General features: G+C 39.1%; 2 protein-coding genes and 1 long non-coding RNA gene across 5 annotated transcripts in view; 1 reads left to right on the forward strand and 2 right to left on the reverse strand.

The window, feature by feature from the left end:
• LOC134224593 (latrophilin Cirl) overlaps positions 1–27,999 on the reverse strand; it is a 169,683-nt gene that overhangs the window by 113,350 nt on the left and 28,334 nt on the right. Inside the window, exon 2 of the mRNA XM_062703999.1 lies at positions 19,170–20,708. The gene's annotated coding sequence lies outside the window, so the exon portion shown is untranslated. The remainder of the gene's footprint in view (positions 1–19,169; positions 20,709–27,999) is intronic.
• LOC134226803 (uncharacterized) lies at positions 9,162–9,803 on the forward strand. Of its 3 annotated transcripts, XR_009983563.1 has the most exons (3): positions 9,162–9,331; positions 9,393–9,566; positions 9,648–9,803. It is a non-coding gene; the product is annotated as an uncharacterized LOC134226803 (long non-coding RNA). The 3 variants fall into 3 exon arrangements; XR_009983561.1 differs by having other exon boundaries at positions 9,162–9,566; XR_009983562.1 differs by having other exon boundaries at positions 9,162–9,566; positions 9,660–9,803.
• Positions 16,597–18,801, reverse strand: LOC134221867 (uncharacterized). Its single transcript, XM_062701038.1, has 6 exons — positions 18,741–18,801; positions 18,593–18,673; positions 18,122–18,517; positions 17,490–18,053; positions 17,119–17,429; positions 16,597–17,058 (listed from the first exon to the last, which is right to left on the reverse strand). The coding sequence occupies exons 1-6, from the start codon at positions 18,799–18,801 to the stop codon at positions 16,597–16,599; spliced, it is 1,875 nt and encodes a 624-aa protein (XP_062557022.1).

Consider the following 27,999-nt stretch of genomic DNA (forward strand, 5'->3'; position numbering starts at 1 on the left):
TTCTTCATGCCTGCCGTATCCTAACGGAACTATCAATTCTATACTTTCGCCTCTAATGCTATCATGAACATGTACGTCCAAGTTTGGAAGATGATATTAGCATTTCCATATCATTGTAAATCGTTTAACTTCACGTAGAAGTAACACACACGAAATCATTAATTTAATATCCCTTTTGCCTTTTTCGTACAACCAAATTTTGCCTTTCTCGTGCTTTCTAAAGACAAAAAAATAATACAACAAAATCATCTATGCTAATTATCTTGTGGTTAGGTATAAAAGGTCACACATTTCACCCTCAAAATCCCCCCGGATATAGTAATATAGATCCAGAAATCACGTCGTCAACTTATTAAATCCTCATCGGTAAACTTCTAAATCATCAATTATGTATACGAAATAGATTTAAATCTTCTGACATTTGAAGCTTCCACTTCCAGGAGCTGTGCCCAATGACATAGATATGTCTATAACCACTCGAATCCTTTCGAACTGCCAACCAATAGTGGGTGCGCGTTTACCGAACTCATCCAATTAAAAGTTGGTCGATTTCTTCTCATAAACAAAAACAATTGTTAGCAGAGGAAGCCCCTGCGGCGCTACTGCCGCCCTCGGGCGGAACCAGCTCGACAAACTGTGTCGGTACCTACTCGGATCGGTTGCTATTGGCGGCTGCCATTTTCATTCCGCTGAAAATCATCCATCATTGCATTCGCTAGCATGGCATACTCGGCTGCCACGGCTGGATCCCAAGCCTTTTCCAGTGAACCGAGACAGGTTTGATTTCCGCCCGGAAGAGGATCTGTTCTGGTGGGAAATCTTCTCCCCTTCCTGCGAAAAATGTATCATCGTACACGTTGAACAACCGAGTTGACGGTAGGCTCTGTTCCAGTAGGAATGTGAAACCACAAAGATGAAAAATGTTTTGATTTCCTAACCGACATCAACCCTCCGACCTCAATAATCTGGTGCGGGCGATGGGGGTAGGATGTCGAATACCGCAAGCGAAAGCTCTAATACTCTTGTGCCAATTCCTACCGAAGCGTATCGTTCTCGCTAGGCTGATGAGTCGTTTCGTTTTTTTTTCCTACCAGTTTCCGGGAAATTCATTCCGCTAGCAATCAAACAAATTGAAAAGTTTGAGCAAGCAGCCTATGAAGTTCTGAGTTGACTGCCGCGTCGTCGGTGTCGCATTGTGGCGCAGAACGGACTGATTTAGGAGAAGTCTGTGAAACGATGTTTCCATAAATCGCAGATAGAAGCTATCGTGTATTCACAACACATGATAATCGGAACGAAAGCGTGATTGTGAGCTTTCTTTGGAAAAGTTTCCCATGATAATGTTTGAATGGTGTGCGAAGAAAAGGCTTCCGTCAGAAGTTATTTTCGAGAAGTTTTGCCTAATTTAGGTAATTTACTGTTAGGCCTAGAAGCGAAGCATTTGCTTCTGTGTTCATAACGTATACGGTAGGACTATATAAACTGAAATTAGCTTTGCGGCTTCTACTGGAACATATCCAAAAGTTCGTATCTGGTATCTGATCTCATGCTTTAGCTAATGCTCTGATTGAATTCGAAGAATTGAGACGTGTTTGTGTATGGTTGTCTTTATGTTCACAATATCACGCATGTATCGCTGAAAAAAGAAATCAACATACTTTGCAATTACTTCGCCAGAGATTCCTGAGGAAATATTGCTTCTCAGAGTACTCTGAGAAGCCATAGAACCCTCAGATCAAAAAAAAGTGATAAGGTTCACTCTTATTGTGATTTTTACAGACAAATTTTTGGAATTTTCTATAGACTTCTAGTCACACCAATACGAACTATGCTTTTTGGGGAAAAAAAGTCCCAATCTTCGTAGCTGGTAGTAATCCAGCCTTACTCTCAAGCAACCAAGACAAAGAATGCATAAGATACCGAGCTTGCTTTGCAATGCATTGTGCGAGTTTTTCTACCCTTCGCGAAATAAAGAATCTTCGGTCGATAATCATAAGCCACCGGGCATTCGTTGTGCGTGGGGTTTTTTCCTCGCTGTGTGACGTTGAAGGGAACGATTATCTGGACGGCGGCTAGTTCGGAAAGAACGCGACTTGATGGATATATGTAGTCAAAACATTTTATTCGACTTTTCAATTGCCGAATAAAAGCGAACAATTTTTAAAAATTCTTGACGGTCGGCTTATCAAAGTGATTCCGGACCCAGCGATGCTTGCCTTTCACGGCGTGCAAAAAAAGAACATCGCCAAAACTACGAAAAAAAGCTCTTTTGAGCCTCCAAAATAAACGAAAGTGATTAATTATTTTAGAGCGTCTTAGGGGAAATGCTACAAGGTTAAAAGACTATTATTCTTCCATTTACTTCCACTATTAACTTTTTTATGTATCAACAATCAGATACGCATTTCGTTTCTTACTTGGAAACTTCTTCAGTGTTAAGTCGATAACAAACACTGAAGAAGTTTCCAAGTAGGAAACGAAATGCGTATCTGATTGTTGATACATAAAAAAGTTAATAGTGGAAGTAAATGGAAGAATAATAGTCTTTTAACCTTATAAACGAAAGATTTAAAAAATATATATAGCTCTTCAGCTTTTATTTCGTGACAATTTGGAAAAAAAATCTAAAAATGTAACGGTAAGTGCTTCAAATCAAGATGCGATTTTCAAACGATTCTTAATCGCTAGCGAATTTTTATCACTTGATAATTTAGAAGTAAGATCGCGGGTAAGTTTGATCATCCTCGATTTTTTGAAAATTTGATTTTTCCCAACCCTATTCACGAGAAGATGTAATGACTTTCTTCTGGATTTTTTGGATACATAAAAAAGTTAATAGTGGAAGTAAATGGAAGAATAATAGTCTTTTAACCTTATAAACGAAAGATTTAAAAAATATATATAGCTCTTCAGCTTTTATTTCGTGACAATTTGGAAAAAAATCTAAAATGTAACTGTAAATGGTTCAAATCAAGATACGATTTTCAAACGATTCTTAATCGCTAGCGAATTTTTATCACTTGATTATTTAAAAGTAAGATCGCGGGTAAGTGTAATCATCCTCGATTTTTTGAAAATTTGATTTTTCCCAACCCTATTCACGAGAAGATGTAATGACTTTCTTCTGGATTTTCTACTTTAGTCTTTAATACAAAATTCAAGGGATTTTTTGAACCGAATTTCCACGTAGAATTCTTCCGAAGTTCTTTACCATGGAATGGAACTCCTGAAGGAATTTCAGGAGGATTTTTGGAGGAAATTCAGAATAAATTCCGGAGGGATTTTCTGGAGGAATTGCTGAAGGATTTCCCTAAGAAATTACTGAGGGGATTTTTCCTGAAGAGACTTTCGGAGACATTCTTGAAGAATCTTTATGCAACTTTCTTGGTGAATCTTCAGGAAGAATTCTTGGAGAAACTTCGTGAATTCGTGAAGGAACTACCGGATGAATTTCTGGAGGATCTTCTGGATGAGTTCTTGCAGGAACTTAGGGAATTTCTTAACGAACTAACGGAGGAGCTTTAGAAGGAATTCCTGGAGGATTTTTTCTGGAATTTTCTGGAGAAATTCTTAGAGGGATTCCCAGATAAAATCCTGGAAAAGTGTCTAAAAATATTTGTAGAAACATTACCAAAGAACAAATGCAGCGATTTTCTACTGAGTCTTATTAAAATTCCTGCGGTTTTGTTTGTGGAATTCCTCTGAATTTCTTTCTAGAAGATTTGTAGAAATTCAGAAGAATTTACCGTGAAGATATTGAGGAGTATCCATCTATTACCAGCACAATTTCCATTCCTAGTCGACATATGTAAGAATTTTCATTGAAAATTAAGGAGAATTTTCTGAGAAAATTGAAAATAATTTACTTACACCGAGACGCAAAAGTGTGGACAAGATTGTTTCTTATATCTTTATTACGGTGGAAAACAAAATGTTGTGGTCGATCTTGTCGAAAGCCACCTTTAACCCTTTCAGGCCCACGGGGTCATATATGACCCCAAAAGAAAAATGGTTGTATAAAATCGCAAGATGGATAAATAATCGCAAGAGCAAAATTGCTTGAAATTAACTCCACTATCAGGGAAAAATATCAGGCATGGGCGATTAAGGCCTTACGACAACCTAGAATGTCCTGAACACGGTGAAGTTAGGAAAGGGAAGATATAAGGTATATTTGTAGCGAATGGTCCTGTTTTAAAATATTTTTTTTATTCAAATGTATCCGTAGAGTTACCGTGATATACAACAAACTATTTTTAATCTTCCTTGGACGTCATAGGCCATCCAAACTATCCTTATAGTTCGATACTTGAGATCTACAGCTACAATAAACCTTTTTTTCAGTCCTCAAAGCTTCAATATGCATTCAGCTGTATCCATTACAGCTCCTGGGAGCGCAAAAGATATCGTAAGATAGTTTCGAGATATTCTGGGTCATCCAAACTGTCCTTGAGATCGGGATTTGAGATCTACAGCTACAATAAAGCCTTTTTTCAGTCTCCAAAGCTTCAATATGCATGCATTACAGCTTCTAGAAGATCTCCCGGCTCAAAAATGCGATATTTGGAAAATTTTAGGTTATCCAGACTGTCTTGTAGCACTGAATCTACGTTCTTAAGCTTGCAAACTAGCGTTTTTTGCCATTCAATATCTTGATTTACGTTCAACTCTGTTCATCACATCTATTGGAAGTAAAAAAAAACGATAGATTGATCTGAGATATTCTGAGTAATCCAAACTGTTTTTGTGTTCGTGACGTGCGATCATTATTTGTGACAGTAGCTTTCTTCCTTACACAAAATTTTGATACGAGTTCAACCACATCCGTTACATCTACTGGAAGTATAACATGGATCGGCAGATAGTATAAATGTTCTGTGTCATCCAAACTATCCTTGAGGTGCAGTCAACAGTTGTAGCCATGGCTTTTTCCACTACTCAAGCTTTTTATACGTATTTGACTATATGCATTGCATCTCCTGGAATCCTACAAACATCGTTATAAAGTTTTGGATATTCTAGCTCACCTAAACTATACCCTAAACTATACTTTAAACTAGAGTTCTACATTGCCCATGATCGCATATTTGTAACATTTGCATTTTGGTTGATTTTGTAAATCGTTTGTCAATCCTCCCCACAAACTCAATCATTTCCAGCTTACCACAGATTAGCAAGATAGTAAAGCCTATTTTACTATTGTGGAATTAGATGCAGTAAATTGAGCTTTCCGAGCGATTCACAGGCTTTTTTACAAAATGAACAAAAATGCAAATGTTACAAATATGCGATCATGGGCAGTACAGTTGCTAGGAAATCTTTTCCGAACGCTGCTATATGTATGTGATTATTACAGTTGTTGTAGATCGCAAGCTCTGAACTTAAGGATGCTTTAGATGGCCCAGGATGTCCTAAAACCATCTGACCTTGTCTTTTGATGTTCATAAATGTATTAAGGACAGGGTTGAATGCATATCCAAGTTTGGAGTGACGAAAAAAGCTAGTGTCGTGGCTGTAGATCGCAAGTTCTGGACTCAAGGACGGTTTGGATGACCCAGGATATCCCAAAACCATATTACCATGTCTCTTGATCTTCAAGAATATGTTATGGATATGGTTGAATGCATATCCAAGCTTGATTTGACGAAAAAAGCAAGTGTCGTGGCTGTAGATCGCAAGTTGTGGACTCAAGGACGGTTTGGATGACCCAGGATATCTCAAAACCATCTCACCATGTCTCTTGATCTTCTGGAATATGTTATGGACATGGTTGAATGCCTATGCAAGCTTGGAGTGACGAAAAAGCTTGTGTCGTGGCTGTAGATCGCAAGTTCTGGACTCAAGGATGATTTGGAAGACCTAGGATATCCCAAAACCATCTGATTATGTCTCTTGATCTCCAGGAACATGTTATGGAGATGGTTGAATGCATATCCAAGCTTGGAATGACGAAAAAAGCTTGTGTTGTGGCTGTAGATCGCAAGTTCTGAACTCAAGGACAGTTTGGATGGTCTAGCACATCCCAAAAAAATGAATCATTTGTTAGAGAAACTGCATAAATCCATTTTACACAATTTCGAGAAAACAACAAAAAACTGTTTTTGAACAAATTGGCACCGAATCTTTCGATTTCTTCGATACAGATCAATAGTTTTTGGCAAAACACAACACCCTGGGGCACTTCCAGTGTAAAAACTGTAAGCAGTACTTCACAATTGCTCTTCAAAGTGCGTGAATATATGCAGTTTCTCAAACAACGAAAAAAAATTCATACATTCCTGAACAATTTTTTTTATTTTTGTTTTTTTTTGCCAGAATACGTATTTTTGGACGAGGATTCAGAATATATAAAAAAAATCTCATTTTGGCCAAAAATGTTACATATATTGCTGTTCCAGAGAAAACTTTCCTTTTTCCGGTACAATTTTCAAACTACCGCAGCTGTCACTTCATACTTTTTCTCTGCTATTTGGCATGGCATTCTACGATGACAACGCCAATTACCAGGTTTTTGTTTCAGTGTATTGAAGATTTGCAGGCTGGCGGTAGAACTTTGACAGCTGCGGTAGAACTTTGCGGAATCCGCAAAATGGAAAATTTTGAAAAGATTCGCAATACAGTTTCTCAAACAAACGGTTCAAATACTTTTCAACTTGTTTTGTCATTTCTCCATTATTAATCACGAAAACAAATGGAATATATCAAATTTATTGGGTAATACCGCTTGGAAAAATTTGGGCCTGAAATGGTTAAATCGGTATATGTAGATAACATCGACATGAGCCTTTATAGCAGTAATAACAGGTTCAAGTGTAAATGGAGTTAAACAGGTTCGTAGTGACTGATCTACCTGGCATAAAATCATGCTGATCGGTAGAGATGTAGTTCTTTGATTGGTTAAGAATAACATCGCTGACAATTATTTTGACATCCTCAATATCCGCAAAAATGCCGTCCTCCAGTGATCGTTTGAAAATGAAGCTCAATTGTTCCTCAGCGAAAACAGCAGCAGAATACAACAGATGGAATGCCATCAGGACTAAAAGAGAAGGAATTTTTCAACTTTTTGACAGCAGCGAATGTTGTCAAATTGAGAAGGTCCAAAAGTGCATTTAACGCTTTTGGTTCTAGTTTTGCTCTTCAGCAAGTATGCCATGACTCTCGTAGCAGACATCCACAAGATGTACCCAAGATGAATACACTACTAGGTGTTCCAATATTGGATGTACCTGTACATTATGGTTTATCCAAATGATACCCCTCTACAGCGGATCTTGAAGACTTTCATCGGAAAAGCCTATTCTATTGCAACGTGTCAAAAGGAGGGTGACATTTGGAATATATCCATCCTCGTTTCTCGCAAAACGGCGTTTGAAGCAGCTAATCATCATCCATGATCGAATGCTGCGCTCTTCAACGTCATATTGTTGAATTGTGTAAAGGAGGTTTCAAGCTGCGAAAATGGTCAAAAGTGTGTTGGAAGTGATCCGGTGGATGAATTAGGATTCCTAATTATAAAGTCCTCGTCGAATTTCAACCAAGCGCAAGTGAAGGCGCCAGAAATCTATTGACAACCAGGACCACATTTGTTGGATATTGACGTTACCAGTCTAAACGGGCATAGCTCGCTAAAATGCAGCAAATGGTTTCATGGCCCATGCTGGTCACTCGATCATTTCTTCAATACGAGCCACCATCAAAAGAGCTGCTACCAAAGAAGAAAAACATTCTGGTTGTGGCGGAACCCCAGCATTATCATCCGCTACTAGATCGTTACACTTGCTACTGGAACAATTTTAGTCACAAGATGAATCATTGCACAAATGTACCAGTACCATGTGTCTCCATATGCTATTATGCGTATATGCTGCTGAACATTTTCCAAAAGCACTATCTACCGTTTCCCCTAAGAGGACCATTTTTGAATGAAATACGCTCGTGGGGACATATGAAAATAACTTCAACGCCGCTTAAGCGACGAGCACCCTGCTACTTTGTGACCAAATAATCTCGGAATTTTCCTAATCAATCAACTAACGCCAGTCACCAGTCGATTCTAGAGATCGAAAACTACAAATGCAATATACATGACCATCGCGAATACAAGAAATTTCTCTGATTTTGTCTTTTTGGTCTTTCGATAAGTAATTTTCATATCAACTCACGTTCATAATTTCAGATCGCAATAATTGATTCGGCCAGTTCAAAAATAAAATTTATAAATGTTCACTATAGGAATTAAAAAAATAATAGTTGAATTTTTGGATACAAAACCAAATTAATTGAATTTGTGTATACTTTATAAGAGTGTTTTTAGGCATAGTTAAATTCAACACTAAATAGGCGAACATTCACATGAGCCCACAAAAAAAGGTCAATACGATCGGAATATAATAGGTAACATTTTCGGATTTTCAAATTTTGAACCTTTTTTGTACGGAACGAATTCTGCCGTTCTACGCATAATTGTCCCATGTATATAGGAAATCCCAGCAAACATGGGACAAATATGCGTATGACAGCAGTATTCCCAGTGTAAAAAAGAATCACATTAGTGTCAGTAGTGAGAAAGCAAATACTATCGCACAAAAATTTACTTAGAGTGCGGCGTCGCAATCAACTGCTAGTACAATATGAAATACAATTTCTAAGATGTATTCAAATCTTAATTTGTGTTTATTATTTTTATTCACATAAAAGTATACCATAGGACTCACATCACTCTTATACGAATGACGCACATCTGTTGTGAAATACAAGTTCAACTTCCATTTCTGTAAAAGCATTCCCCAATTCAAAACAATAGATACAATTCCGAGTGAATGAATAAAACCGCACCAGTCAGCAATAAAAACCGACTTTACAACTCACACAAAGCTGCTGGTACGGAGTAGTCCGACCGTATGTACACAGACATCATCTACTCCCCAACAAACCAGGGACAGCAAAAATCACCAACACAATCCTCAAATCGGATGAATTTTGAGACAACTTACAATAAATATACTACTACACATCTGAACCTGATATTTGACAAGACAACCTATCTCCGATTGAATAAACAATGATCCTCAAATTCGTTTCTTGTTTTGGTTCATTCATTCAGATTCATTCATTCCTAAATTCACTAATGTCAAAATCAAAATCCATTGTCGAAAAACAAAAACGATAATCATTTCAAAAGTCGGGAAATTGAATATCATTTATTGAGCAATTTGAGTTTTAGTTTTATACGATAAAGGCAGGATATTACTTAAACAGTGACACTGCATGCTGTTTTAATCCCGTTGCAACGGAATCAGTAGTGCAATAAACCTAACTTGGCTAAACAGTATGTAAAGTGAGGAGTAAATTTGGCATGATAACGAAAGGCATTTTTATTTTGACTGCAGTATCCCTACATTATTACATTGATCAGAAAAGCTGGTTGAAATAGGAAGGCAAGCGAACGTTTGATTCGAACCGGATACTGATCTGGATGTCGGGATTGCGTGCATGTGTAGCGGCATCAGAAGAGTTTATTGACCTGAAACCTCTTATACAAATCGCTATGACGTCTCGTGCCCGTAAGTAACACTAATAGGAAGTGTACTATATCTTTTATAATGTAATACGGTATTTAAAACTATCCTTTCTGCAAAAAATAGATCGTACCATAGCCGACGGTTGCAGTTACATCGAAGAAAATCGAAGCGAATACCAATCTAAACTGGACACTGATATGTTTTTAATAAGAGACACAAGAGTTGGATTAAAACGACCTACTTTTTAAGAAACATGTCGAATAAAAAAAGTAAAAATAAGCTTTGTCAACATTTATTTCCTTCTAAAACACTTAGTCCATGTATTGATATTCCCGTTTATCGTTAAAATGTTTCCCAGGTGGATCCTGTCGCGCTCGGATGCACCCACTATAACGTTTACTTTGTCTTCGGATCGTTTAGCACCAATCCACCTTTTTTTACCTCTGATGTACCATGTGTGTTACACCCGGATCTCCGCCTAACATCTTCTAGCGCAATATTGAACAACAGGCACGAAAAACCATCCTATTGTCGTAGTTCTCGGCGAGGTCGCCGAAGGTATTCGAACGAACTGGAGTGTTTGCGAAGCGGGTCTGCTGTCTCCGTTTCCGTCTATGGTGTTCCACTTACTTGATTAGTTATGAAACCAGTACACCACGAGTGTTGCAAAGGGTTGACTTGAATGATATTCCCCCTGATCGAGTTAGATTTCGGTCGACTTCTTTTATTTTATTATGGAAGGTACGTCGCCATGGACCTATGGGTCTGCCTCTGCTGCTACTTGAGTTCTACAACTGATTTAAAGCCTTTTTGCTTCTTAAAGTTTAGATATGTAATCAACCGCGAATCTCATCTCCTGGAAGGTCAACAGACATCGGTAGGTAATTTTAATAATTGTTGACCAAAACTGTTCTTATGTTCGGTGCTCGCGTTTGCAAATACACTCAACCCTCTTTTTACGGCAGTTTTTTATACGTCACTTCGTTTTACGGCCTCCTTTCTACGGCACGTGACGTAAAAAGAATTTGAACATTATTGACATACAGAAGTAAGCCTATAAGAAGGCACTCTTAGAAACCCAAAAAACAAAGTAGATGCTTTGTATATTCATCATTTGCCTTCAAAAATTGTTCCATTCCAGGTCATCCAAGAATTTCCTGGAGTCTACACGCGTAACCAAGGACCTAAGGTCTACAAGCGTAACGAAAGAGCTGTTATTTCTTTTTATAAATGGTTCATGCCCTGTTTGATATATTGAACTAAATTCCGTTCAAGGTTATCCAAGAATTCCCTGCAGTATAGGTCTTGAGATCAACCCGCGTAACCGAAGGGCTGCTATCCAATAAACCAATATCAATATGTCTTTAGCTGCCGTTCCTTTCCAGGTCATCGAAGAACTCCCTAGACGTCTTAGCCGCAGTTTCATCCCAAATATGTCCTCTGAGTATTTGTCTTTCACTTGCGTAGGCATCTGAGTTGTTCCAAGATCTCCAAATTGCCTTTGGAGTTTGAATCAAATGTTCTGACGAATCAACCAAGGCTTTCCTGATGTCCCCAGTCGCGGTAACAATCCAAATACGTCCTCCAACTATTTGTCTTTCACTTGCGTCTCAAATCCAGGCATATGAGATGTTGTAAGGTCTACAAATTGTTCTGGAGTTTGAATCAAATAGTCTACCGAATCAACTGAGGCTTGCGTGATGTCCCCAGCCACGGTATCAACCCAATTATGTCCTCTGAGTATTTGTCTTTCACTTGTATATCAAATGTAGGCATATGAGTTGTTCTAAGATCTCCAAATTGTCCTGGAGTTTGAACCAAATGTTCTGCCGAATCAACCAAGGCTTGCCTGATGTCCCCAGCCACGGTAACAACCTGAATATGTCCTCAAAGTATTTGTCTTTCAAATAAGTCTCAAATCCAGACATATGAGATGTTGTAAGGTCTACAAATTGGAGTTTTAATCAAATGGTCTACCAAATCAACTGAGGCTTGCGTGATGTCCCCAACCACGATAACCACCCAATTAGGGCCTCCAAGTATTTGTATTTCACTAGCGTCTCAAATCCAGGCATATGAGTTATTCTAAGATCTCCAAATTGCCCTTGAGTTTGAACGAAATGGTCTGCCGAATCAACCAAAGCTTTCATGATGTCCCGGCCGCGGTATCAACCCAATTATGACCTCCGAATATTTGTCTTTCACTTGCGTCTCAAATATAGGCATATGAGATGTTCTAAGATGTCCAAATTGTTCAAGAGTTTGAATCAAATCGTCTACCAATCAACCAAGGCTTCCATGATTTTCCATGCCGTGGTATCAGCTGAATTATGTTCTCAGAGTATTTGTCTTTTACTTGCGTTTCAGATCCATGCGTATGAGTTGTTTTAAGATCTCCAAATTGTCCTGTAGTTTGAATCAAATGGTCTACCGAATCAACCAAGACTTCCATGGTGTCCCCAGCTACGGTATCATGGTATGTTCTCCGAGTATTTTTCTTTCACTTGCGTCTCAAATCCAGACATATCAGATGAAGTAAGATCTTCAAATCGTCCTGGAGTTTGAATCAAATGGTCTGCCGAATCAACCAAGGCCTTCATGATGTCCCCGGCCGTGGTATCAACCCAATTATGTCCTCCGAGTATTTTTTTTCACTTGCGTCTCAAATCCAGACATATGAGATGAAGTAAAATCTCCAAAGCGTCCTTGAGTTTGAATCAAATGGTCTGCCGAATCATCGAAGGCTTCCATGATGACACTAGCCGCGGTAACGACCCAATTATGTTCAACGAGTATCTGTCCTTCAGTTGCGTCTTTAATCTGGGAATGTGATATGTTGTAAGATCTCCAAATTGTACTGGAGTTTGAATCAAATAATCTACCAAATCAACCAAGACTTCCATGATGACCCCAGGCGCGGTATCAACCCAATTATGTTCTTCGAATATCTGTCTTTCACTTGCGTCTCTAATCTGGGCATATGTTATGTTGTAAGACCTCCAAATTGTCCTGGAGTTTGAATCAAATGGTCTGCCGAATCAACCAAGGCTTTCATGGTGTCCCAGCCGCGTAACAACCCAATTATGTCTTCTGAGTATTTTTCTTTCACTTGCGTCTCAAATCCAGACATATGAGACGTAGTAAGATCTCCAAATCGTCCTGGAGTTTGAATCAAATGGTCTGCCGAATCAACCAAAGCCATTATGATGTTCTCAGCTGCGGTATCAATACAATTAAGTCCTCCGAGTATTTGTCGTTCACTCGCGTCTCAAATCCAGACATATGAATTGTTCTAAGTTCTTCAAATTATCCTGGAGTTTGAATCAAATGGTCTGCCGAATCAACCAATACTTCCATGATGACCCCAGCTGCGGTATCAACCCAATTATGTTCTTCGAATATCTGTCTTTCACTTGCGTCTCTAATCTGGGCATATGTTATGTTGTAAGATCTCCAAATTGTCCTGGAGTTTGAATCAAATGGTCTGCCGAATCAACCAAGGCTTTTTATGATGTCCCCAGACGCGTATCAACCCAATTATGTCTTCTGAGTATTTTTCTTTCACTTGCGTCTCAAGTACAGACATATGAGACGTAGTAAGATCTTTAAATTGTCCTGGAGTTTGAATCAAATGGTTTACCGAATCAATCAAGGCTTCCATGATGTACCCAGCCGCATAATCAACCCAATTATGTGTTTCGAGATTTGATAGACTACTTGATTCACACTACAGGACAATTTGGAGGACGTAGAACGTCGAATCCTCATGTAAGAAACATGTGTATGGGCTCTGAAAATGCGGACTAGAGGACTGAGGACTATTTGTCCCCACTCCAGGTCAATTAAGAGGGCCTAGAAGATCACGATTCATGTACAAAAAATGTGCTTGGAATACGCGAATGGGTACATACCTGTGCTGGGGACATAGGGCAGATTGAAGAACCTGGACCATGTCATCTTCATGAATAAAATATGTGCATGTGCTCGGATGACACAATTGGGAACGGAGGTGAGCCAGCCTATGGCTTAAAGCCTCGCTAATAAATATAAAACAAAATTGGGAACACACTGTCATTGGAGACATAGTTCCAGGCGAGATTGATTTGGTGAACTATTTGGTTACTACTCTAGAGCAATTTGGAGGATCGCAAGTAAACTATAAATACTAGGAGAACATAATTGGGGTGATACTGCTGCTAAGGACATCATGCAAGTCGTTGTTCATTTGGTAGGTAATCTAAATACACTTAGTGGACATAATGGCGTTGGTATCGTGGCTGGAGACATAATGGAAGCCTAGAACAATTGGGAAATCTCACATGCCAAAATTTGAGACGCAATTCGCAAGCTATCCAAACTCCAGGACAACTTGGAGATTTTACAACACCTTCATTTCATTCATTCATTTATTTAGTTAACATCTAAACAGATAACACTGAATCAACAATTTGACGCCACAATGCACGGTTCGAGGCCGCATCTCTCCATCCTCGGATACGCCCCACGCTCGCCAAGTCGTTCTGCACCTGGTCTGCCCATCTCGCTCGCTGCGCTCCACGCCGTCTCGTACCTGCCGGATCGGAAGCGAACACCATCTTTGCAGGGCTGCTGTCCGGCATTCTTGCAACATGTCCTGCCCATCGTACCCTTCCGGCTTTAGCTACCTTCTGGATACTGGGTTCGCCGTAGAGTTGAGCGAGCTCATGGTTCATTCTTCGCCGCCACACACCGTCTTCTTGCACACCGCCAAAGATGGTCCTAAGCACCCGTCTCTCGAATACTCCGAGTGCTTGCAAGTGCTCCTCGAGCATTGTCCATGTTTCATGTCCGTAGAGGACAACCGGTCTTATGAGCGTCTTTTACATGACACATTTGGTGCGGTGGCGAATCTTTTTCGACCGCAGTTTCTTCTGGAGCCCGTAATAGGCCCGACTTCCACAGATGATGCGCCTTCGTATTTCACGACTAACGTTGTTGTCGTCAGTTAGCAAGGATCCGAGGTAGACGAATTCCTCGACCACCTCGAAGGTATCCCCGTCTATCGTAACACTGCTTCCCAGGCGGGCCCTGTCGCGCTCGGTTCCGCCCACAAGCATGTACTTTGTCTTTGACGCATTCACCACCAGTCCAACTTTTGTTGCTTCACGTTTCAGGCGGGTGTCCAGTTCTGCCACCTTTGCAAATGTTCGGCCGACAATGTCCATGTCATCCGCGAAGCAAATAAATTGACTGGATCTGTTGAAAATCGTACCCCGGCTGTTACACCCGGCTCTCCGCATGACACCTTCTAGCACAATGTTGAACAACAGGCACGAAAGTCCATCACCTTGTCTTAGTCCCCGGCGCGATTCGAACGAACTGGAGTGTTCGCCCCAACACCTTATATGCCTTGATTTGAGACAATGGAAAGACAAATAGACATCATAGAAGCCTTGGTTGATTTGGTAGACCCTTTGATTCAAACTCTAGGATAATTTGGAAATCTTAGAACATCTCATATGCCTGGATTTGAGACGTAAGTGAAAGACAAATAATTGGAGGACATGATTGGGTTGATACCGCGGCTGTGGGTACCATGGAAGCCTTGGTTGATTTTGATTTTGACCATTTGATTCAAACTCCAGGACAATTTGGAGATCTTAAAACATCTCATATACCTGCAATTGGAACGCAAATGAAAGGCAAATCCTCAGAGGGCATGAATGGGATCAAACCGCGGCAGAGAACATCATGTAAGCCTCAGTAGATTCGGTAGACCATTTAGTTCAAACTCCAGAACAATTAGGAGATCTTACAACTTCATACATGCAAGAATTGAAGACGCAAATGAAAGGCAAATAATCAGAGGACATTTTCGGGTTGACACCGAGGCTGGGGTAACCATGGAAGTCTCAGTAGATTCGGTAGACCATTTGATTCAAATTCCAGGACAATTTGGAGATCTTACAACACCTCATATGTCTTGTTTTGAGACACAAGTGAAAGATAAATCCTCGGAGGACATAATTGAGTTGATACCACGGCATGGGACATCATGAATGCTTTGATTGATTTGGCAGATCATTTGATTCAAACTCCAGGACAATTTGGAGATTTTATAACATCTCATATGCCTGGATATGGAGAGATCTTACAATACCTCATGTAAGACGCAAGTGAATGTATTTAAAAGTATCCAACGATCAATAAATTGAGTGAAATACTAGAAATTTTAGCAAAAATTCTTTTTACGTCACATTTGGTTTACGTCCCCCCAATAAGTACGTCACAAAAGAGGGTTGAGTTTAACACATTTAGTTATCATTCGTCACTGTTTTACTGACAAAAATAGTATAATCTACTTTAACAACTTCGTCACGCAGTGAAAAAAAAATGCATGCCGTTACCGGAATTCGAACTTGATTCGAGCGATATAATCGGGCGTCGTTAGGCACCCATCCAATTAATCTTGAGAAGCTCAAATGATCCTCCCACATCTCCCACAACTATCTTACCATGCCTGTTGATCTATGAACTATGACCGAGTTGAATGGAAAGAGTGCACAGATCACTCCGGTCTTGGTCTCCATATTGAATACATATAAAAGCGTTTGAGTTACGAAAAATCAAGAGTCGTGACTGTTGATTGGTATAGTTCTGGATTTATAGTCAGATTGGATGAACTAGCGCACAGCCTTTCAGTGTTAGTCATTTTTTACAGTATCATACGCATTAAGCCTTACGTAACTCAGACAGTCAGTAAAATAACCCAATGGAAAATAATGAATGGAATAGAGTTGAAAATAATTGACAACATTTTGTGTGTTTATTTAAGTGTTTATTTATTAATGACTATATTTTAATCCCATAGTCTGCAAGTACGCTGGTATTAAGTTGTTTAGTAAAAATTGTAAAAGATTGAAATTTAGCGTAATACTCATAACAAATTAGTTAAAATGAATAAAAGTTTTCAAAACTACTTGTGAACTTCATTCAAACGAATTAAGCAATGTGATAATGAAAGCTGTAGTAGAATAAATGAATACATGTTAAAATGAACTGCACAACGTGCAGAAATAGCATATTACACTTTCTATATGCCTTTCCAATCATAATTGGATATCTCTCGTTTGAATACGTCTTGGTTCAGCTTTATCAATAGTATGTTCTCCAATGTTTCCGGACCTAAGTTTGTCCTCTGTGGAGACAGCACCAACGCAAGCGCAGAAAAACCACGTTCCACCGACACTTGGTTTGATGGAGCCGCAAGCGCCACCATCGCTACTTCGAATAGTTCTGGGTGACTTTTCTCTCTTTTCAGCCAGTAATCCCAAACGTCGTGACTGAAACTCTGACGGGGTTCTGCGTCTTGAGCCCTAAGTTGCTGAACGAATTTTGAACTGTTAGAACTAGATGATTCATCTAGGGTACCACCAAAAAGATCGGTAATGAAGTCGTCGAAATTACAGCCTTCACTGGTACCACTTTGATCGGCTTCAGCTTCTGCTGGGGGACTCAACTTACTGATCCTTTCCCATGTTTCCACGATGTAGTTCTGTAAACGTTACGATACACATTAAACATATTATATCATTCGATCGTACACTGATTTTACCTGTATGGTTAGCTTTTCGTCGTCATTGAACAATTTTGAGTTCAAAAAATTCAAACGTGGGTCCAAATAAAGTGCTGCTTGAAAAGCTCGCGATGCTTTCAAGTTCTCCAGCCGCCCCGTCAATGACTCCACCAGCCGTGCTGAAAAAGGGTTTGCCTGAAGCTTCCGAATTTCACTCAATGTCATCAACCAAGCCAAATAAAAGTCAGGTAGAGACACATGTTTCTCCTGCATCTTGATGGTACAGATGTATGGTGGTCTGAATGCGCTTACATAGTTCGCAATGAAAGTCCAGAAACTCGAAGACAGCTCTAAAATGATTTGTAGTCGTAATTATGATTGAAATGATATTCAAAATGCTCTATACTCACCCAGTTCTGGAAATTCTTGCCCGAGTTTTTCAAAAAACTGCTTCTGACTATGAAAGCTATCCATCATTTCAAAAATGCCACCCCATCTCGTTGGACACCAAACTGGAGGAAGCGACGCATTGTAATTATCGAAAAATTGTGTGTACTTAACTCCTTTGCATTTTTTGGCCACAGTAGTGATTTGTTTCACCGTTTCATCGGATTTATTGAGCACGTCATTGATTGCCAATTGAAGTGTATGTACGGCACATCTTATTAAATTCAATTGTTCTTGGAACTGTTCCGATATGTCCTTCGTTAGCTCAAGATCACCAGCAAAATCCACATAAGTGTCCTCGTCTGCATCACTTGTTGCCACTTCCATTTTTCGAAGCTCTTCTATTTGCTGCAGTAGCATGCAATCCAGGTCCGTTTTAAGCTTTCGCACGGCGGCCAACATATTGGCTCCGTTATCAACCGTGACGGAGTAGATCTGCTCGATTGTGACTCCATATGTAGATAGCACTTCCAAGATTTTGGTCTTCAAAACCGCTGCAGTCTGCCTTTCCCTGAGCTCAATCATACCTGTAGAGTGTAGATAATAGAAGTAACTACTATATTGACGTAACATGGTTTTGAAATAAAAATATTACCTAGAGTTCGGATTACAACTGCACCGCCTTTGGCATATTGGACGTTTATCCCCAAAATGTGACGGTTGAATCGCGAAGCAGTATCGACTTTTAACGATATTAGTTTACATCGCATTTCAAGGGCTATCGCTTTTCGGACCAGACCGGTAATTCCATGCAGATGAGACTTAATGGTGCTCTTATTAATGGTCACTCCAACAGCGACAGAAAGAGGGTCCAGAATCTGTCTAAATCCCTCCCATTCAACGCATTCCAGTGGAAGACGATTGCAGGTAACCATTTTGATGATAGAATCAACAAGTAGTTGAGCATCCATAGCTACCAATCGCTTCGTTATGATTCTTGGCTTTTGTTCCGGTATCATTTCATCCTTCAGCAATCCATTTTTGTTAGCAGCTTCAGGATGGCGTGTGCGGAAGTGGCGAATGAAATTGCCAACATCCACAAGTGTTTGTGTATATGTACACTTACTTGAAGCATCAATCGCACACTGGCCGGTAGAACCATTCCGATTTATGAAGCGAAAAGCGATATCCTGAAGCGTTGGTTTTCCTGCAAGAAATCATAAGTAATCACCTACTTTCGACGACAAATTCTAGAAAAGAATATATATATTTACCAGCTTTACGTTTGGATGCAGTCTTAGTTGGGCGAGATGGACCAGCTTCTTCGTTATCCATTTTAAAAAACAACGCGAAATGATATTCAAAACGTTTGATTTTGAAATTCTGCGACTTGATATTCGTTTGTGATTTTGACAGATGTTTGTTGACATCGCAAGTAGAATGAACTTCATTGAAACATTACTCAATCGATGAATAATAATAGTGTTAGTTAGGGTCATGCATGAACACATGATGATGAATATTCATTCAGGAATAATCATCTACACTAAGACCAGCTGCTTCTCATTGCTAGTGAAGGTAGATTGATAATTCCTGTCCCTGTTCAACAAACAAACAAACAAACAAACGGCCCGAAAGCCGAGAAAAAGAGAAGGGAACGGGTGACCTAAATTTGCGCACGGCTAAAAAACTCGCTGACATACCTGCTTCGATCGTTGAATCTCCATCTCGCGCGGTCGACGGTCGTCGTCACTACTGGGTACTAATGCTTCGCTACTATTATTGCTGCCGTTGCTGACGATGATGATGACGCCAGCGAAGGAACATTAGACCAGGACAGCTCATCAATCACGGAATCAGAATCCGTGCCGAAGGATTACATAATTTTGCCAGAGCGCGCGAGCATGTTTCTAAGAGGGGGTGTCGTCGTCGTCAACTCCTGACAATGTAGCCACACAGTATTATAGCACTCGAATATTTCCTCCCGAGTTACCCTAGGCGGGAAGGCATGAGCAGACCAGCCAGTCAAGCTAGCAGTCCGCAATCTCGTCACTAGCACTATAATGTGTAAACTCGCTTCTCCTCAGTAATAGCACCAACAACAACGAACTCGGCAACAACAAAATTCAACTTTCTTCTTGGGGGTTAATTCCCATCTGCATACACAGTAGTATAGGTAACGCGAATACGCGACTAGTAGAGTACTATCAATTTCTCTTGCCTTTCGCGACGCTTTTTCGCCGTTTCATTCACTGTTATTGCTATTGTAGCCACTTTTCACTCACAATCCTTGGCCATCGTGAGTGTTACCTTCACACTCAAACATTTCCCAACAAAACTGGTCATCCATTTCAAACACGGAAGGTACACTCTAATACCCTAGGCAGCGAACCCACGATCCTTCTTTATGATGGATCTCCTGCACAGTATAGAGAGCTAGATAGCCTTAGGGAAAACCTCAACATCCTTTCACACCTTCAAACAATCCATCATCCCCGTCTTCTCGGTATTCTACCCCAGACCCTCAGCCGCGTGTTGTTCATTCGCAGCCTTATGGCTTTGGGCTGTTCTTGCTTCTTACGGTTGCCGCCACCAACGCTAAACGACGCTAATTTCACTTTGGTCTCGAGGTTTTTGACAATGTTGACACGCCAACAACGACGGTGAGACCATTTCCTCCTTAACCGCCCGTCCCGTGCAATCACGCGAGAGCAAGGAAAACCCGCCGATCCAAGTTTTCCGAGAATTTTTTAGCACCTTTTATGTGTTAATCCATCACTTTTATGCTCTTTCTCCTTATGCTGCCTTATGCTGCGAACTCACTCGCTCACTCACTTGGAATCACTCCTTGCTGCCCGTCTTCGGAACGGCAAGAAAACTAAAACCAAAACGAAACCCCTGAAACGGGTCCGTCCGGCTGCCTGTTGTGGTAGTGGTTTCAGTTCTCGGTCCCCGTTCTCCGTCCGTCCATCCGCATTCGGGACCCCACCGCTCACTCACGGCTCGCGGCGCGCAGCAGAATGGCAGCCAAAGGGCAAACCCGACACTCGCCGGACGACGTCGATGGCAGCAGCAGCAGTGTGGCCACCGCCGCGCGCTTGCTCATCGATGGCACCAAGCGAACCGACCGAAAGACCGACCGACCGACCTAACGGGAATCTCACTCACTTTTTTGCTCCTCCGTATCGCCCCTATACGGGTTGCAGCAGCCTGCGTCGGGGTCCAGCCAGCAGCGCACAGATCTGGAAGAAATCGGAAAGAAAGGAAAATGTTTAATTTTCAGTTTGAGTATTTCTCAATCGGCGGATGGTAACATGGGCGATTGGTTTTCGATGGGCCATTAAACAATATGTATTCATTAATAGTAACTCGCGGTAGCGTAAATGTTGAGATTGATCTTTCGGATTTCGGATGGGATGGAAACTGCGAGGAAAGAATTATGATTCGATATTTTAGAATTTGAATGACAAAGGTTCCTGCTGTTGACTTGAGAATTTTTTTCAGTGATTGAAAGTTTCACTATTGTAAATTTTACAATATTTCTTGAATCAAGAAAATTCCATAAAAGATTATTTCTAGATGTGCACCGTGATCAAACGGCAGAATGATCCAGTACTTATGGAGATAGGGAAGGTGTTACTACAGACGTACCTTAGCACCAGCTATGGTCATTCTGATAGATGTTTCGAAATAAATATAGGATAAGGTAGGGCAAGATGGACACTGGATAGGATGGCAACGGGTGAAACTATTGCCACCTCCAAGTAACACTTAAATTGGGGATATTATTCTGATAGTGTTTATAGGTACAAGTTATGTTAAAATGAATCAAAATATTAATCTAAGAGATTTCCTTTGTTTTGATGCTGTTAAAGAAGTAGTTTGGAAAATTGGACTTATCTTTATGTCTTCTACTAATTGCAATATTGGTATTACAAATTTTAATAGTCAAACAGTAAGTTTACTTCTAATTTTGTCTAATATTTCGTAAGTTGTCATTTTGTTTTAACTGTTTATAGAAAATTTTTATTGACGATTTGAAATATGTCTCTTGTGATTGTATATGAAACATTTCAATAATCAGATACGCAGCAACCTACGCCGTTTAGTGAATACCCGTAATATGATTAATTCTTTTGTGGGTCTATTAATACCTCTAGATATGGGATTTGGACGTAATTTAGCCAAATCCTTAGTTGGCGGAAGTGGTCTATATTTTGGGTAGTGAGTTGAAGCTTTGTCTCAGACAACCACACATCGCATGAAAATGCTCGATTAAAATCGTTTAGCGATCCAGATTTCATCAAAATCGCTTTGGTCATCGGTTTATTAATATTTTGACGTAGAACTTACGTCTTTCTTTACTATACTGGGTGTCATTTAGATTTTTTGGAAATCGAGAGCGTTACGCTGGAAGGGAAGATTTTGAACGTTTCTAGCGCCTTTATCTTTCGATGGATTTTTTAGAATTATATATCAATCGACTAGGACACTCTCCACCATTTTGCCTATTTTATTGAAACTTAAGATTATTAACGATAAGCTACTGAGAATTTCAATTCTTGTCAAAGCCAGTCAAAATTTCATATGTAACCAATCCCGTGCATTCCTAACACGGACATCAGAATGCGGTATGTCACGGTATGTTCGGGTTTACCGGAAGATTTTCTTTGTGTATAAAAGAAGCAGTGCCTGCCGTGTGCGAGTCATTACAATTTGTGACAGCAGCGCGTAACTGACGTGCTTTTTGCTCCCGCATTTTTCGTCTCGTTCGTTCGCTGTGTTTACCTACACAGTCACCAGCGGTAGAACTGCCGGTGGGTGGGTCTGCGAATATGCATAAAAGAAGTGGGCGCATTTTTTTGTCATTCTGTGCTTGATGATGGTCGGATGCAGTGGTGTCGGTTGCGATGGATGCAATCGCCCATCGCATCGCTCGGGGTTCACGGCTACAGGCCGATGATGGCTGTGGCAGCGAGGGCAGCGGTGGTGGATGAGGAAGAATAAAATTAGAGAGATTTGGTCTGCTCATCCAGGTGATGGGTTTCATAATCCATATGATCCCGGGATGGGTATGAGTCATGTCATATGACTGACTATATGTTAAGTTGTGCTTGGTACTGAACCACACGTACATTGAAACATGGTTATACTATAACAGTTCTGATTCCCTAGAAAAAAAGTACGCTAATGAAAATAAAAAATTTGATTAAAATAATTACTTTCATTTATTTGCAAAAGGCATTAGCAATTAAAGATGCACAATCAGCAATAGTGTTAATATCCATTTTAGATTAGAAAATTTCGCTGTCTTACATGTAAATGTTTTAAAAAAGTCCGTAAAAAATAATTTCCAGAAGAATATTTAAATAAACTTTATCTTATTTTTTGTTTTTCATTTTCTGAAAAATTGTATTATTAAACTTGACGTAGACTCGGAGTTTGGGATCAAAACATTAAATAATTTTTCGTTGACGTATTAGCAGTACCTCCTCTATTTTAGTAGGGTTACTGCTCCTTGACCTGTTTCTTATTGTTGTGATTTTTTTCAGCAGTTAGAACGCATGTTAGCAAAAAGAAGCAACGAAATTGGTGCTGTATTTCTTTGTTTGGAAAACGAGACAGTTCCCCTAAAATAGCACATTGTGCCCAAGTCTGGAAGTTTTATAAATAAAATTTTTAAACTTCAAATACTATCATCAATAAGAAATCTATAGATGCCCTACATTTGCTTGAGTAAATGAGGGCTTAATAGTTAGAAACAAAGCAATTCTAATTATGTATTTAATTATTAGTTTTATTTCCAGAAGTTTTGAATAAACAAATTGCTAATAATTCTACACAGCATGGAAGTTGTCGTTTCCAATATCAATACCTATAATCAAACTCTATAGATCCAAAAGTTAGAAGTCAAATGTAAATACGTTACGTTTATACAAGTCCTACGTCTACTCACGGTTATGTTGAAAACATTACCCATTGCACGTTTTTTTCCGCACAGTAGGCTATTTTACGAGTTTATATTCCAGTTTCATTTGTTAACATCACATATTCCTACAAACAAACTCAAATGGAATCGGACTATCTGTCAAACAGAGTTTGTTATCACAAATTACATCGCAATGTATAACGACCAACTCGCATAAAAATCGTGCACATCGCACTACCGTGCATTATTGGATAAGAAATACACATATCTAGATTGCTTTGAGAATAGGTCGTATGTGCAAAAGAGAGATTCTCTTTGATCACGCTCTCTTTCGCTAATATATCGGCTAGTTTTGCATGTTTTCCTACATGTCCACTTCAGCATGATAGACAAAGCTATTGTCTTTGGATATCTGCCAAGAAATTTGGAGTAAACCTTTGTATAGTTTCGTAATAATCGAAAGAGAATAGATCCAAAGAGAGACTCTCTTTTGCACATAGGATCTATTCTCAAAGCAATCTAGATATATCGCCTCCATTTTTGTACGTTTTTATGACTGGTATGCGATGAAATTTGTACGCATAGGCATCGCATAACAGAAAAGCATGCTGCCAGGTGAATTGATCTGAGTTTTTCTGTCTATTAAAATAAATAAATTATTCCTTTTCTTTAAATTTAGGTGGTTTCATTCTTTCTTTTGAATTTTGAGCCGAGTTTTCTAGGGTTCCCAAAACCATACTAGCTGCGGGGATGCGCTTACTTTAGCCACACCATCACGCTATCTGTATGAAAACGTTAAGTTATTTGTTCCACATAAGCTACTACCATTTGCATTGATGATACCACGAAAAGACTCAAATATGAAAGAAAAAGAGCAAACCAACGTTTAGCGGAAATCGAAGTGAGCGAAAAATTGTTATCACTCTCCAGGCTGTTTTTCCTTCCCGAAAAGCGATTTCTCCCCGAAAACTTTCGTGAGGGAAAATCATGTGCTCCTGAGATTGAGTGAGCTTTACGAACCCTGATTATACTGCAACTGCAAAATAAATGTAGAAGAGTTATTTTTACTAGCTAAATAATACTATTTAGACATTGCAATTCTGCAGAAAAATATCGCGGTTGAATTTTTCATGCAAAATGTTATCATTTCAATCATTTGTCAGAAAAAAAATTTCTCAACAAAACGGATTTTAAGACTAACAAATAAGCACTTTATTTTTCACAAATTTAAGATTATCACATATGCTATGCGGAGAACGTAAAATTCCTGCATTAAGCAACGAATAACACAAATCATGCAAACGGTTGTTCGAATCTACATAATTTGGTTAAAATCGTACATGAGTTCTAAGTTTTGAGTTTTTTTTTAAATTATCATGGTTGGAAATTTTATATATAATTGAAATATAAATAATGTAGTAATAAATTTTAAATACAATTATATTTAACAATTATTTTTAACAACATTTTAAATAGAATTATATAAACTTTTTCAAAAAGCAACAAAGCTAAGGTATTGTTCGATTGCTTTAAGAAACTTGTCAGGCATACTTCTAATAATTATTCGAATTTATATTTATTTGTGTCCACCAATGCGCTATCAGAAACAGGGCCTTTCAAACCAGATTTTGCCATACAACTTGTGAACATATTTTAATCCAAAGCCTATATCTCATTGTAAAATTTCTAGTAAGGATTGTAAACAAGACCTTACAGAAAAAATACGATTTTTTCGATTTTTTTTAAAACATCTCCTGTATCGCATTTATTCAAAATTCGACAATTTGATAATAAACCTAATTTTCTAAGAACATGTGTACAATGTTCTATTAATCGAAAATCCATATTCTTGTTAACGTTTGAAAGTATAGTTCGTCCGTAATCAAGAATACGAATGAAATAAAAAAAAACCTGTTTACCGAACCTAAACCTCATATGATGTCACAAATCAATATAATGTGTAACTGTGAATCAAATTTCCATCGTCACAACTCTTTGATGTATCTTGAGGATCGTGAAAAACAAAATTTGATTTTTTTTGTTGAATACAAAATAATTGTTGAAAACGGAGGTATTTTTCAGCTTTTTTAATGGCTTTGGAAATGTTGCAATATTTGAAATAAAAGAGGAGGAATACAAACTATATTTATTTGAACAAATTGGAGAACCTAAAAGAAATCGATTGAGATAATTAAAAATTAATAAAAAATCAAATCAGATTTAATATAAAAAAAATTGGTGCAATTAAAGTTGATGCTCATATTCTGGGTATAAGTAACCTGGAGCGGTAATTAATTACTGTGTCTGAAACTCAACTTTGGTGGGGATTGATCCTTGATTCAATGGGGTATCTAGGGTCTATAAATTCATAAATACATTACCTACTTTAGAAATGTGTATAAGTTTACAGTATGTACGAAAAATTGTTAAATTTGAAATATAATGGAATGAGCGAATGTGTCTACCAATTCTCTCATGATGTTTGAGATTACTGCACTATTTTTTACAAAAAGGTAAAGGCAGATTTGGAAATTTTTCCGATGGTTATTAAATTTCCCGCATAGTTCCCGACATTTTCCCGGTGATTTTCAATTCCCGTTTTTTTCACGTTTTCCCGGTTCGCTGGTCACCCTGCCGTTAGGCATAACGGACATAAGGCATAATGGACGTTTGGCATAATTCTGCATTCTTTATGTCATAGGCTTTTCTTTGAGTCATTTTATGCCTAACGTCCGTTAGGGGAAGGTGGGTAGACTTGATCCCCGGGGAGACTTGATCATCCCCTGTTTTATCGAGAACTAAAGTAGTTTCGTTCTAGCGTATTTTTTAGTATAGATCCTCTAGACAAATGACCTTTATGTGGTGAGTTATTTTTTGGATTGACAACCATATTTATTCTACAGGGCGGTTTGTATGTTTTGACCTTCCTAAAGATTTTTTTATTGGTCACGCAAAATTTGAATAACTTTTCATAACAATGACCAAATGCTTTCGTTTTTTCACAGCACAAAGCCATAAATATGCTTAATGATTTGTACTGATGAAAATGTCAACATTCCATCAAAGTTTTAGGATATTTGGATTTGAAGTTATTGCCTCAATATGGGGACATTTGATCCCCCATTAGTCACCCATACAAAAATTTGGCGAAAAAATTCAAAAAAATATAAATCTGTTCTCAGGCTTCTAATTTTGTGTAGATTTGACAGATTTGATGAAGGGTTGGCAGGAAAAAATATTTATTGCGTAGATATCATAGAAAGGGGATCAAGTCTCCCCAAATTTTAAAATTGCATGTGCTGTCGAATTCAATAACAAAAATCGTTCATTTATACGTACAGCAATTCGAAAATTGCGCGTATTTTGAAGCAAAAATATTTAAAAAATCTGAGGGCACCTTTCTAATTTTATCAAAGCAAGTTCTTGGAGAGGGATCAATTTCCCCCGAATATTTGAAAAGTCGATTTTTGACAGCACTCTAAAAAATCGATTGTGTATCAATAACAACAATAATTTAAGGACTGTCATACATCAGTAAAGTTAAATACTATATTCCTTAGAGAGTATGTGTGGAAATCGCGTATGTTTATTTATTTTTGGCTGTGATACATCCGAAATCAGAAAAGGGGATCAAGTCTACCCAGTCTCCCCTATGCCTAACGTCCGTTGTGCCTAGCGTCCATTATGCTTAACGTACTTATGCCTGTACGTTCCGGCCTGAACTTCTCAAATATGGCAGTGAGCAGCTTTATGAAGTTCTGCACCATATTATGTCGAAAATATGGGAAGACGAGGAAATGCCTGCTAGCTGGTTGGACGGCCTCATTTGCTCTCTCTTTAAGAAAGGGCACAGACTGGAGTACGCCAATTACCGAGGAATAACCCTCCTTAATTCGGCGTACAAAATTATGTCCCGTATTCTGTTCAACAGATTGAAACCGCTTGAAGCAGTCCTTCGTCGGCGAATACCAAGCAGGTTTTTATGAGGGCCGATCAACGACGGATCAAATGTTTACCCTGAGACAAATCCTTGATAAATTCCGGGAGTACAACTTGCAGACACATCATCTGTTTATTGATTTCAAGGCGGCGTACGATTCAGTGAAACGGAATGAATTATGGCAAATCATACTTGAACATGGTTTTCCGGCGAAACTGATACGGCTGATTCGTATAACGTTGGACGGATCGAAATCAAGTGTAAGGGTTGCGGATGAAATATCGACGTCATTTGTTACCTTATATGGATTAAAGCAGGGTGATGCACTCTCGAATCTACTGTTCAATATAGCGCTCGAGGGAGCGATTAGGAGAGCTGGTGTGCAAAGAAGCGGTACCATTATCACAAAATCGCATATGCTCCTGGGATTTGCAGACGATATCGATATTATCGGAATTGATCGCAGTGCCGTGGAAGAGGCTTTTGTGCCTTTTAAGAGGGAGACAGCGAGGATGATCGGAGAGCTCTCGGAGTGTTTGAGCGTAAGGTGCTGCGGACAATACTCGGCGGTAAACAGGAGAACGGTATCTGGCGGCGTCGCATGAATCACGAATTGTACCAGGTTTATAAAGGGCTGGATATTATTAAGCTTATACAACACGGC

This window comes from Armigeres subalbatus, chromosome 3 (assembly GCF_024139115.2).
Source record: "Armigeres subalbatus isolate Guangzhou_Male chromosome 3, GZ_Asu_2, whole genome shotgun sequence".
Lineage (NCBI taxonomy): Eukaryota > Metazoa > Arthropoda > Insecta > Diptera > Culicidae > Armigeres > Armigeres subalbatus.

Bases quoted from the DNA above. Each gene is read 5' to 3' on its own strand.
- LOC134221867 (XM_062701038.1), bottom strand. From the start codon at position 18,801: ATGGATAACGAAGAAGCTGGTCCATCTCGCCCAACTAAGACTGCATCC. The intron at 18,054-18,121 runs GTAATATTTTTA...TACACTCTACAG, and splicing joins AGTTGTAATCCGAACTCTAG to GTATGATTGAGCTCAGGGAA. The intron at 17,430-17,489 runs GTGAGTATAGAG...AAATCATTTTAG, and splicing joins GCAAGAATTTCCAGAACTGG to AGCTGTCTTCGAGTTTCTGG.